The sequence below is a fragment of the Lycium barbarum genome, chromosome 2 (assembly GCF_019175385.1).
Source record: "Lycium barbarum isolate Lr01 chromosome 2, ASM1917538v2, whole genome shotgun sequence".
Classification (NCBI taxonomy): Eukaryota; Viridiplantae; Streptophyta; class Magnoliopsida; order Solanales; family Solanaceae; genus Lycium; species Lycium barbarum.
In genome coordinates this window covers 8,865,454-8,879,570 of record NC_083338.1, presented here as the reverse complement: position 1 = coordinate 8,879,570, position 14,117 = coordinate 8,865,454, and the positions used below count along the sequence as shown (strand labels likewise).

The 14,117-nt window shown below is 33.9% G+C and overlaps 1 protein-coding gene and 1 non-coding gene across 3 annotated transcripts; one reads left to right on the top strand and one right to left on the bottom strand.

Annotated features, from left to right (window-relative positions):
• Window positions 1-4,016: 4,016 nt before the first annotated feature.
• LOC132629499 (U6 spliceosomal RNA) lies at window positions 4,017-4,119 on the bottom strand. The gene has a single exon (XR_009578274.1). It is a non-coding gene; the product is annotated as a U6 spliceosomal RNA (small nuclear RNA).
• A 1,137-nt stretch (window positions 4,120-5,256) lies between these two features.
• Window positions 5,257-11,532, top strand: LOC132626073 (uncharacterized). Of its 2 annotated transcripts, XM_060340801.1 has the most exons (4): window positions 5,257-5,711; window positions 7,207-7,424; window positions 7,940-8,720; window positions 9,152-11,532. In XM_060340801.1, exons 2-4 carry the CDS (start codon window positions 7,209-7,211, stop codon window positions 11,206-11,208), a joined length of 3,054 nt encoding a protein of 1,017 aa, XP_060196784.1. In that variant the 5' UTR covers window positions 5,257-5,711; window positions 7,207-7,208; the 3' UTR covers window positions 11,209-11,532. The 2 variants fall into 2 exon arrangements, with proteins under 2 accessions (XP_060196784.1, XP_060196785.1); XM_060340802.1 differs by lacking the exon at window positions 7,207-7,424 and having other exon boundaries at window positions 5,258-5,711.
• Window positions 11,533-14,117: the final 2,585 nt, after the last annotated feature.

Here is a 14,117-nt window from a genome sequence, read left to right as displayed (position 1 = left end):
TTTGCAAGTCAATAGATTTAGTAATTGATGCTTAACTTGACTTGGACCATATGTTAATAAACAATTACTCCCTTCCATTAAAAGTTTGACCCTCTTATCATTATTTAATTTTCATTGCACTGTGAAGTTCTATGAACTCCGTATTTCGTCTGACTTTCAATAATACACATCTCTATCTAATGAGAAATAAAGTATTCATCTCTCTTTTTTTTTTTTTTTTTTCTTAGCTCATATTAGTCCTGAGTAGTGAATTTCTTAACAAATCTCTCTCTGTTGTGGTAAATAAATAAATGAATCGAATAGGTAATGACTGGTAACTTGACCAAGTAGTCACCAAAATTAGATCTAAGTCTATTAGAGATTATCCAACTTAATCATGTTCAGAGATATTTTTCTTATCTTCTAACGTTCGAACGTACTAATAGACAATTTTTTTTTTAATTTAATGAAAAAGTTGAAATAATAATAAAAATAGAGATAGACATAAAGCAAGCAGTTGTATTTTGGTATGTGTATCAACAACTTGTTTGGATGGTTATTACTTCTCGTTTCATGACGTATCATATTGTATAGTGTTGTAGTATTTTGATAAACATAATATTTGGATAAATTGTATCGTTTTCCCTCGCTACATAATGGCATATCTAAGAAATTTGAAGAATAAACTTATAATATTATATTTAAAAAGTAAGCTATGAGGTACAATATTACAATTATTATAAAAAAAAGGTAGGATAAATAATAAAATAGGATCATTAAATAATAAGCAAAATTAAAATGAAAAACAAATAACGACATAAGATGGGACTTTTCAACATATCGGTATAATAACGTTTAAGTAACAATCAAAACAAATATTATATTTAAAATAACAAAATGATACAATACAATGGATCTCTTTGGTTAAAAAACAATCAAAATTAAACCTTTATGAAGATGAACATACATTATGACTTGAACAACGCCCTCTCTTCACGTCTTCTGACAGCGGTTAGAACGACAATAACTCTATTTTTCTCCTCTAATTCCTATCAAGTTGCCCAAAAACTTCTCTTCTGACTGTGCTCGATGGGGCATTAAGCCTAGGTTTGAAACCCTTGCCGCAAACTCCAATAACAACCATCCAAACAAGCTGTTAATCAAACAATATTTGACTGTGACCACATAGCTTTAGATTGGTAACATCCGTAAAAAAGAAGGTTAGTGCAGATATATATCATACCAACTTTATAAAGCTTCCATGATTGTGGAATCTCTTGATTACAATTATCATCTACTAATAAACATCATGCTCAAACTCCCTTAAGTTTTAAGTAAGTTTTGCTCTATATGTCAAATCTGTACGTATAATGCTACTACTATAAATTAAAGCTTTCCAAATTCCAAGTTTCCTTATTAAAGGAAAAAAAGTTCAATGGTTTATGGATATGAAAAGTTATTCCATAAAGATTATGAGTGTTCTTTGGTGTGGAGAAAGATTTTGCAAAGCTTTGAATTTTTCATGTTTGATTAGTTAAAATATTTTAATTTAAAAAAAAAATGATTTTTTTTTTAAATTACTAGGAAAATGACTTTCGTGGTAGGAGGAAGAAATACATAAGCGACATTCAAGCTTACTGTCTTCTCCCCACACCCATCCCACCCCACCTCCCACCACTCCAACCCCCAACACCCCACCACAACCTCATAGAGTTTATCCAAATTATATAACTGTTTTTCAACTAATATTTCTTATTTACTTATCAAATGTCATAAAATTAGTAAAAAAATTACTTATTTTTTAGAAAAACATATTCCGTTGTACCAAACATACCTTATATCGAACTGTAAACAGAAAATATTAACAGTTTGAACAATTAGATAAATATAAAAAAAATTGCATTATTCTAAAAGAAAATGAACCCAGCCATGGTCCCCTCTACCCATTCATTTATCTTACCAATAAAAATTTACACGTATTTGATGTTGATACTAAATTAAGTGCAAGCTAAATTACTTTAAAGGTGGGTCAAAAGTCACCATCTCTATTGATGATTTATTTTGTTAATTTTCCTACCAAGTCTAGACTTCTTTCCCTTTTCCCCCTGACAAGACAAAATTAAGAAAGGATGGAATTAACTTAATGGTCTATTAATTGAGTAATAAGTAAAGTATTTCGAAAGAATGAGTCACAACCCTACATCATTGTCCTGTAAATCAATTTTGCTACATAGTGCTATTGAATTATTAACTAAGTTAATTTTAATCACCAAAGATTATGATAAGATGAATATGTCTTCCACTCATAATTAAAAGTATCCAGTTCAATTCAAAAATTAAAAAAAATATGGAGCACAACTTCTTTTACCCTGAATTCGAATTAGTTAGCGTCTCAAAGCATGGAACATCGATAGAAAATAAAAAAGATAAAGTCAAACGTTATATACAAGTAGGAATTGATAAAATCTCTCGTTAAACACCTAGCTGTAACATAAGAATCGTATATTTTGGATATATTTGGAGTACTGGTATCTAATTCACCATTTCTAGAACAAAGGATGGGAGATTTTACATGACTACGGCAATTGTCAATTTTACCACAAACGGTATATTACCTTGAGTACAATTACCGGTTTGGTCATGAGAATTTTTCACTTTTTTTTTCCCCGAAAAATTATTCTATTTTATTTGGAAATCAGCGTTTAGCCATGAAAATTTCAAATACAACTAAAATTTAAAAAACACCTAAAACCTTGTTTTCACTTTTTTCTCACTTTCAACACGTTCAAACAATTAAATATTCTTTGCAAAAACTATAACCAAACATAACGCCATCTTCAACTCCAACTTCAAAATTCTAAATAAAGCGAAAAATATTTGATTTTCATGGCTAAACGTCTAATTTTAAAATATCCTCTCATGGTGAAAAGACATATATTACTCTTTTGGTTTGCACTTTGCAGTTACAGTTTAATAATGATTATTTTCTTTCCACTCTTGCTAATCTGTTGGAGATGTCCTAGTTAAATACGTTTTTAAATTCAAATTTAAATACTTTTCCCTTTAATTTAACTTAAATATTGTTCGACTTTTCCCCTTAATTTAAATTCAATATGTATCTATGGTAATTTTGTAAATGTTTTATTGTACATAGTACAGTACCCATCCTTAACAAGTCAGACACACAGCTTATGCCTTTCTGTGTAACGTTTCGGCCAATCAGACACGTAATAGAAGCATCAAATCAACTTTTTAAAAAGGATAGTTTGGTACACGAAATATTTTTCATTTACATAAAATCATGAAGGGCCTTATATTGAAAAAAAATGTAATGTAGACAATTTATCTTCATATAAGTATTAATTCAAAGATGGAAGGAAGATCCGGATGTACTTAATTAGGAGCATGGCAACCCTTCACGCACAAGATAGCAATGACAGGAGATTGACCGGTCGGAGTGTTGTTAATCCGAAAATTAAAAATTGCGTATAGCATATAAGAAAGGTATCCGCTCTGGCTTTTTAGGAAGAACACTGTTTCCAGATCCGGTCGTAATGAGAGTCTAATAGAGGAATTTTGAGAATGGAGGAAAGAGCTAGGTCTCGTATAGTAGGAGAGGTTTTTCTGCTTTTCGATAAGAGATGATACATGATTTTACAGTTCAAACTATAACTTTTCATACAAGAATAATTTTTACCGTTCCTCCAACACTCCCGCATTAAATCATTTTCCAAACTCCTGTAAATTATTAAACTCTGAGGGCATTAAAGCAAAATTATTTATAGGCCTTAAAACTAAAAGTAAATGAAAGAAAACCTTAAAGAAACTTCATTCTGGCCACAGTGTCAGTGGGTCCATTCTTTGTTTTATGTCTCATCTAATATACTCTAGCATATGTAGCATTCTAGTCTTTTTGGTAAAAAGGAATGCTTAAAATGGCAAGCTGTGGGACCAGTAGTACTGAGGTGTCGTTCGATTCAAAATAGTGTGTCGTTCCAGCTTTTAATATTTAATTGATAAAAAGATATGTCCTTAGAAAAAATTTGGGTTATTTCTCGATTTGTGCATATCATTCTTGCGCAAAGACCATGCTAATCTTTTCTGTATCGTTCTAATTTTATCGGATGTTTCCGAAGGGTCAAGATAAGTCCTTAGAAGTTAGAAAATAACTTTTCTCCAAAAAAATAGAAAAAACAAATTCAAACATTCCACGCTAACTGTCTCCTGCTTATCACTCTCACCCACCCACCTTGCCACGATAGTTGCATAGATTATAGTACATAAATATTCTTAAAATAATATCTTCAACTTATTTACTAAATATAAAAATTAAATAAAAAAGTGACCTAAAAAAAGAATTTCCATACAAAACTTTTCATTAATACCAAACACCCCCAAATCTCCAATATAGTTACACATGGGGTATTAAATTTTCATTATTGTCTTGTACCAAAAGCAAGGGAGGCAGGAGAGAATCTAGATATGCCCATTTTTTCTCACTTCCCCAGAAACCCATAAATAATTAATCAAATAAACTAAAAAAACTTAAATCACAATTATTATTGAGAGAGAAGGGCTAGAAAAAGAGAATTAACAAAGATTGTGATAGAGTAATAAATATTTTTTAATCATTAATTAAAGATTTGGGTTTAAGCCTTAAATATAAAATCATTTTTGTTAGGGAGTGTTTTATCCTCAACACAAAACCTTTAAGTGTGAATTCAAATAATCATAAAATAGATATGGTTTAGAGCGTAATTACGAAACATAGCTACATTTTACAGATTTATGAAATGTAGCTACAGTTGCTATACCAGGCGAAAGAATTGTATCGGGTGCGTGTCAACTATATCATCAACAAAACTGTATCAGACAGGTACTAAGCGGCTATCAGCTGTATCAAATGGGTATTACTTGTATCAGTGCATATTGTATCAGCTACAATCACCTGAAAGAGCTGTATCAGCTGCAATAGCGCCAAAGAGCTTTATCAAATGCAATTTCACCAAAAAGCTATATCAGCTCTTATAGCTATATTTCGTAAATTCAGTAGCTACGTTTTGTAAAAATAATCTAAATATTTTTCATATCACGTAATTTTTTCAATTTAATTTAATCAGACCCTCAACAATACGAGTACCAGACAATGGGGGAGGAAAAAAAAAAAAAAAGAGAAGTGAAGAAAAAGCAGAGAATAAAAAGGGACCGGATGTTGACAAAATTTTATGTCACTGTTCTTTAGAAGGTCGTTTTGTTGGTGTGAAAAAATAAGATTTTTTTATCTTAGGATCTCTTTCTTTCTCTTTCTCTCTCTAAAAAACTAAATTTTCTTTCAAACAAGAAAGAAAAAAAACAGTAGTGAAAATTTCCAATCTGTTTTTTTCAGTTTAATTTCACTGAAAATCTTTACTTTCTTCAATGGTGTTACAAAACTAGAAATACCCACTTTGTTCTTTTCCATTTTATTCATCTCATAATAATAATAATAATAATAATAATAATAGTAACAATAATTATACTCCATAATTATTACTATTATTATTCCTTCTTTTTCTTTTCTTTTTTCTTTATTCTCTCTCTCTTTTTTTTTTTTTCCATAGTCCCAACTCCCAATTTGGAAACACCACAATTCTACATGATTCTTGATATGTTGTTTCACTTCAAGTTTTGTTCTTTGATTCAATTTATGAAGGGGTTTAGACAAAGAGGTTATTCCATGATGTGGGTCTAAGGTAAAATTTTTTTTTTTTTTTACTTTTACTACTTTAGATTTGTTCATATTTGACTTTATGACTAAGTAACATAAGATTTTTTTTTGCTTTGTTCATGTAAATATGTTAAAGTAATTATTGTGGGGTTGTTAAATTTTGGGTTTTTGTCATTCTTGGAGCTGACTTTAGTCATTTACTGTATTTATTTACAGTAGTGTTAATATAGATTTGATTATGTTCCTTTGGATATTATAAGTGATCTTTTGTATATGGGATCTTTTAGCTTCAATTCATTTATTGGTGCTAATCACCAATCTTTAGCCAATTGCTTCTGGACAGGTTTTTTTTTTTTTTTTTTTTTTTGGGGGGGGGGGGGGGGGGGGGTAAATTGTAGGCTTAGTATTATCTTTGTAGTTGCTTGCCCTTTGATATCTTGTTACTTTCTGTTGTCTCTTGTACTTTGATTACCGTGCTGCATTTATTGTCACTTATTTTCATACTTTCTCTTGAGCCGAGGGTTTTTCGGAAATAGCCTCCCTACATTCTGGTGTAAGGTCTGCGTACACTGTATCCTCCCCAGACCCCACTTGGGGCAATACACGTTGTTGTTGTTGTTGTTGTCTTGTTGCTTAATTTGATTGGGCATTAAATGTAAAAGTGACCTTCCAAATTTTAGTTTTGGATGTATGCTTTAACTTGCATAAGTTAATGTTGACTTCATTTTTGGATTATCTGATTCTTGAAACCACTGTTGTTTGATATTCATACTGCACTAGCTATCATAAAGATTTGCTAGTATGTTAAACTAAAAGTTCAATGAAAATGACTGGATTTTTAAACAATCAATCCATTAACTAGTAAAAGATTGTGCGTCTCCGTTAGTAAATTGTGAATATCCAATAATTGGAGAGTTTTGACTTCTGTGTTGCTGGCATAGCAATGTGCTGTGCTAGCAATGTACTTATTTAGTTTTTCACTTCTCATGTTCGAGTTTCAATTTCAGTATTAATTCACTTCTTTTCCCGTTGTGGTTGAAGGTAGACTGTGCTATCAATGTACCTATTTAGTTTTTCACTTCACATTCTCTATTGTAACTAAAGGTGTTAGAGGTGAAAATTACGCCGTTAAAAGTTTTAAGCATGGCAGACGAAGATTTTCATAGTGACAGCTTAAACTTTTTGTTTTAAAGACTTAATAAAATAACACTAAGTGTTCACATTGTTAGGCGCAAAAGCTGGCACGTAAAAGCTATGCGAGTTTTATGCCATTGGTGCCACTGTTAGCATATACAATAATACTAAGATCTGAGTGTCCCAATTCTGTTTTTCTTGAGGTTGTCTTCCAAACCTTTTCACTAGTTAACTTCCATCATTAATGAGTTTCTTAGCTAATTTGGACTGATATCTATCCAAGACACCTGGCGATAATAGAAAAGGGAATTAAATTATTAAGTTTAAACTTCACAATCAGTAAACAGCTGGGATTCATTGAAGTCCTTTGTTTCTACTATTGGCAGGAATGGGAACACAAGTGCATTATAAAGGCTACATGAGGGACCTTAGTGAGGATTCTAACAGTAGTAATTGGCCTTTATTTTATGGAGATAAGACCTTCACAAATGGACAGTACTGTAATGGTTTCATGTCAAGGACAAAAACGGATGCATATCCAGGATATAATAAGGATGTCCTAAAGGAGAAAATGCTTGAACACGAGTCCATATTCAAGAATCAGGTAATTTTGATCCTAGTTTTCAAAGTTTACTTTTCTACTCCCTCCGTCCCAATTTGTTTGATGGTTTTTGACTGGGCACGGAGTTTAGGAAAGAAAGGAAACGTTTGAAACTTGTGGTCTAAAATAAGCCATAGATATTTGTGTGGCAATAGATCATTTCATTAAAGATAAAGTGGTATTTTAAAGTTAATATGTTACTAAATATAAAAATGTGTCATTCTTTTTGTGACTAACTAAAAAGAAAAGAGTCTCGCATGAATGGGGACGGAGGGAGTAATAATCAGAAGGAGACCCAAGTTGTTTCTTGATCAGGAAAAGGATCTTTAGTTGTAAGTCTGGTTCTACATCTGGTGATTTTTTTTGGTGTAAACAAAGACGAATTTAGGTCTACATCTAGTGCTAACGATTTGTCCAGTTGGATTCTCCTTCTCCTTAAGTTGTTCCTATGTCATGTTTTTTGGGGATCATGTCCCCTGGTATTGCCGATGTTTACTTAACTAAAACTTTGCTTGTAGCTGGTGGAACTGCATCGGCTTCACAGAATTCAGATGGATATGATGGATGAAATTAAAAGGGAAGAACTTTACAAACTTCGGACATCAATGGATCCATCCTCTTCATCAAGCCACCTAGGATCTCAAGTACCATCTGAAGATGCTCGGAAATGGCATGTCACCAGCTTCCCCTCGGCAAATTCTAAGTCGGGTAGAGAAGTTGTTAATTCTCCCTTGAATTTTTCAAAAGGGAATGGTGGACATTTTGGTCAATGCCAACTGCAAAACGGTTCTTCTTCAAATATCTGTGAAGTTTTGGAGGTTAGACCCTCAAAGGTCCGGAAAATGTTGTTTGATCTTGAGCTTCCAGCTGACGAGTACATTGATACAGATAGCAATGAGCAGTTGCAGCCTAATGGAGTATCTTCCAATCCAAGTTATCGTGTTAATGGAAACTACACTGTTGCCCAAGAGAGTAGTGCAAAATTGTTTAGTAATTGCGGACAAAATGGCTCAACTTCCAATACATGTTTAAGAAGCTCAAATCTGTTGGCTGATCTCAATGAACCAGCTCAGCTTGACGAAGCAACTCCATCACCTGTTGAGTTTCTCGGTTATGGCAATAATCATAGAGACAGTAGAGACCTAAATACTTCTGCTAAATCAATTCCAGCATTTCTGGCTTCTCCAAGAGGAGCCACGTGGAACTCCCATCATGCAAGGCCTAACGGCTCCTTAAATAGCCGATATGTTGACAGTAAAGGAAAAGAGAGGGATTGGTTCTCTTCTGCATATGAAACTGGTAATAATATCTCTAAGTTTTTGCATACTGGTTTATATGTGCATACTAGAGTTAGCTCCCACATATGTTACTGCTAGGGTTGTCAAATGGGCTGGTTAGGCAGGTCAAAATGGTCTGAGTTTGTCATAATTTAGGGTCATCTTTGTTAGTTCTTCTATAGTTTTTTTAAAAACCTAATAAAACTATTTTATTCTTTATTATGGCTATACACAACATATCAAATGGAAAAAAAAAATGTCTTTTCCGAAAATGTTTTGACAAGGTTTCTATGGGTCAATTTGGGCTACTTATCAGCCCAATTTTTAGATACGCTGAAATGGGTCAGTTTGAGCAGGTCATGTTTTTATGATCTAATTTTGCCGACCCTAGTTACTGCTTCCTCCTTTTGTGGATTTTCATAATGTTATATGAGGTGTTTTTGTCCTCCTTAGGTAACATCAAAGGTAGCATGGCTTCAGTACCTCAGAGTCTTGAACAAGACAAGTTACCTACTCCTTCCCATGCAGTACAGGTAATGCTTAACAAAGCTTATCAACCTCCGGGAATCCATCCATTTCACCATACAAGAGATGACCTTTGGAAACAGAGAGCAGTGCATAGTTTAGAGACATTTCATATAAATCGTGAACCCAACTATACCCATGTGGAACCGTTTGGTGGTTCTCAGATGACTAGTCCACATCCAGTTGCTAATTCCGAGTGGTCACGCACGGTCTGTTCTTGGGGGAAACCAAGTGGTGACTTTACTCATAGGCCTTCGTCTGTTCATACAAACCCTTTGTTGCTCCCGTCTTCAGTAAGCAAGAGTGGACAGGCATCTCAGAACCATGGCTTTTTTGGAGAGAAATGGCACATCAGTGATAATTCTAGGTTGAACAGATTTGATCACGGATCTTCTTCGGCTTCCAGAATATCGCCAGTTTGCTTCCCGTCAGCTTCTAAGGTTGAGTCTTTGACATCTGAGCGATTATCTACTAATGGATTTCCAAAAGATCTCAATAGCACCAATGATATGAACTCAGCGTCTGAAAAAGGTTTCGATTTGAATCTGCTATCTCAAAATGAGGGACCATCCGAGTGTGATATTGAGTTGGTTGATGGAAAAAGAGAGATTCAAGACCCTCTATCAGTGTTTCCGTGGCTTAAAGCTAAACAAAGTGGTAGAAATGAGGAAACAGATTGCAATACGAGGGCCACAAAAGAGGTTGGAGAGACCCGAAGTATCAGGAAAATTCTTGGGGTTCCAATTCTTGAAAATTCCTTGGCTTCCAAAACTGAATCATCTTCACTTGTTTCCACTTCTGTTGTTACCCTTCCGTCCTCACCCGAGGGAGAAAATTCTAGACATGAACGGAAGAAGATGTTGATTGACATTAACATGCCCTGTGATGACCTTTCTATGACTGAGCCTGAGAAACCGGCTGCTATCGAACCACCTGTTCCTGAGAAGGTGATGGAGACGAAAGTTAACAATATCAGAAATTGCTTCGATTTGAACTCGTGTATTACTGAAGATGAAGATCCTTTCTCTGTTGAAAGCAATAATGTTAGTGTGAAGAAGGCTGTTCTGGAGATAGATCTAGAAGCTCCTTTTGTTTGGGATGATGAAGAAACGGATATGCCTGAAGAAGGTGGCAAGCAACATGAGGAAAAATCTTCGCTATCGGTTGAAGACAAACCCGAGCAAAGACAGGATGAAATTGACAGGATTGCAGCAGAAGCAATTGTTGCCATCTCATCTTCCTGTTGTGATCCATCTGACGATCCTTCGGAATCCTTATGTTGGTTTGTTGACGTAATCTCTTCTTTTGCTGCTGAACTGGAAGGCGGGCCTGAACGGGGAAGAGAAGGCAAGGATGTTGTAATTGTTGCAGAAAACAGCCCTGAAAGAGGAAGAGTAGGCAACGATGTTGCAATTGTTGCAGAAAACGGGCCCGAAGTAGGAAGAATAGGCAAGGATGTTGCAATTTTTGCACGTTCAACTGCCAAGGAACTAGATTACTTCGAGGCAATGACATTACAACTGACGGAGACCAAGGAAGAAGACTACATGCCGAAGCCTTTTGTTCCTGAATTCCAAAAACTGGAAGATGGAGGCACCACATCACTAACAAATAGACCCCGAAGAGGGCCTGCTAGGAGGGGAAGGCAGCGTAGGGATTTCCAGAGAGATATCCTTCCCGGTCTGGTTTCCTTATCAAGGCACGAGGTAACCGAAGACATTCAGACATTCGGAGGGTTAATGAGAGCTACGGGGCATAGTTGGAGCTCGGGTTTGACAAGGAGGACAGGTGGCAGGAACGGAAGAAGCCGGAGAACAGTGATCGAGTCCGTAACCCCCACCCCAATAAGTCCCCCCATACTACACCAACATAATAATATTGAAGCTAGTTTGGAGGATAAAAACCTAACAGGGTGGGGGAAAACAACTAGACGCCCTCGGAGGCAAAGATGCGCTGCAGGTAATCCACCTGTCCCGTTAACTTAAATGCGGGAATGAGGGTGTGATATGTCAATTCATCATTTATAGAGATCGAGATAACAGATTTAGGGACTTAAATGAAATTGAGGAGTGAAGTTGTTAGCTATATGGGGATTGTCTTTGTATATACAATGTCTTTGTAGCCCCCCATTCTTATATATCTTCCATTGGTTTACTGACTTTCGTATTCCGGAAGAATGCTGGCATAATTTCTTGTGTGGGTTTATATAGCATATCTTTAGATATGTTTATTTCCTACAACTAAGCTGGGCGAATATACGATTTTATGCAAGTGGATGCAGAATATCAAAACTGCATCGATTCCTCGTTTGTGATGATGCATGCATATTTAGGATAAGCATATATTTAGCATAAATATATATTTCTTGAGACACTTTCTTTGAGTTTTGAGTGATCTACTAGGGAAAAACTTGACTATCTTAGAGTGGAATATGTGAGATGCGTAATGTTCAACTTGCGTTGTTGATGAGAGTTTGCTTCACCAAAAAATTAATTTGTAACTCAGTTTTTATAATTCATTAACCCTTAGTTATTATTCCCATAGAATTCTGGATGCTATTCAAAGTTAATTGTAGGGTTAAAGGGTAAAAAAACACATCTCAAGTATCACTTTTTTTTTTTCTATTTAAATTATCAGGTGTGAGAGTTTCCTAAGTTTCCTATCTAAATTATCACGAATTAGTTTGCAAAACATCCTATTTAAATTATCACGAATTAATTTGCAAAACACACCTGAACTATCACTTGTTCACTTTCCCACCTGAACTATCACCCAACTAGCTTGCAAAATACACCTCAACTATCAATTTTGCAGTGTGTTTCCGAAACTAGTTGTTAATAGTTTAGGTAGGAAACTCTCACAATTGATAGCTAAGTTTTATTTTGCAAACTAATTGGTGATAGTTTAGGTAGAAAACTCTCATACCTAATAGTTCAGATAGAAAACTTTAAAAAATTTGATATTTGAGGTGTGTTTTTGTCCATAATCTCTTAATTGTATATACATTTAGTTCTAAGATCCACTATAAGGCCTTTAAATAGAGTTCAAGTTAGCTTGTCAGTCTCTGATTTGCTTTTAGGCAGATATGACACCTTATAAAAATGTTGGAAAGACGAGAGAAATTCTTCCCTGGGCCAAAAACATTGGACAAGTACATTTGATTTGGATAAGTTGAAGTCAGTGTAAATAAAAAGTAAATAATACTTTGTATGAGTGCAATTTTAAATGTGATAATAGGGTGAAGGATTAAAAACACACTTCACCCTTTTTTAAAGTTTTCTACCTGAATTATCAGGTACGAAAGTTTTCTATCTAAACTAGCACCAATTAGTTTGTAAAACACACCTCAACTATTAGTTATTCACTTTTCCTACCTTAACTACAGTTATTCACTTTTCTTACCTTAACTATCACTAACTAGTTTGCAAAACACACCTCGTTAAAAGTGAACAACTGACAGTTCAGGTGTGTTTTGCTGGTGATAATTTAGGTAGAAAAAGTGAACAACTGATAGTTGAGGTATGTTTTGCAAACTAATTGGTGATAATTTAGGTAAAAAACTCATGCATCTGATAGTCCAGATAGAAGACTCAAACAAAGGTGATACTTGAGGTGTGTTTTTTTTATCATTATCTCTATTTTAGATGTATAGTTCCATAGCTTCTGGTTGACAGTTGATGCGTGCTTCATTGGGAGCTTGTCATTATTATAGATGTGATATTTATTTAGTTTCTTATTCTTCAAGTGAAAAACAACACTAGTTCCTTTTCTTTTTTGAAACAAATAATATAAAATTTACAATGTGACAGTGGTGAATCTCATTAATTTATATTTTCCAAGTTAAGAGAAGAGTACATCCGTCGATGTATATAACTTAAATTTTTCTTAAAAATAAATAAAATGATGCATACATTAAGGGGTCAAATTTAAGAAAAATAAATAAAATGATGCATACCTTTAGGGGTCAAATTTGATTGTTGGTTAAAAACTAAATTATTCATGTATTAAAATCAACATAATTAGTACTATCATGTTTGGTAGCATTTAGTTGCTATTTATAAAATTAGGCACACCAAGTACAGTGTTTGATTACTAGTTAACAATTCCGCATAACTAAAACATTTTTATGATATGAGTCAATCTATATATTATTTTATGTAGGGTAAAAGACGAAATAACTAATACATACTGAATTAGTAAAACTAAATCCCGCGTAACTCTTAACCAACAATCAAATAACCTCTCAATAACTCTGAAATGATTTTCGCATTATTGGGTCATTGGTCGAAGCAGATTTTTTTCTTTTCATCTTTGTTCAAATCAGAATAACAGGTAATAGTAAAAAACCATACATGCACTCTCATTTTGTTTTTTTTAAGTTTCACACCCAACTATCGATTTTTTTCTTTTTATACCTTAACTATTATCATTTATATATTAAAATACAGTGATTAAGCCAGAATTTTAATTAAAGGGGTTCAAAATATTAAAAAGCAGACGCACGAAGAAGCCAAAGAGGATTCAATCTACTATATATACGTAAAAAATAATTTTGATCATGTCTAAATGGTGTAATTTTTCGCCGAACTCCGCCCTCGTTAAAACACACACGTGACTATAGTTCACATAGAAACGAGAACAGTTGATAGTTGACCTAATCAACTTCGAGTTTTAATACAGTCAAACCTCTCTATAATTGTCATTTGTTATAAGCATTTCACTATAACGGCTTGATTTTCTCTGAAACTGATTTTTTATGTTATATTTTACTTCTCTATAACAACATTCTACCTATAACAGCAGCGGCATTCATTATAGAGGTACACTCTTTGTAAAATTACCTCTCTATAACAACCATACTCAAATATTGTGTAATAATATTTTGTAGAAATAT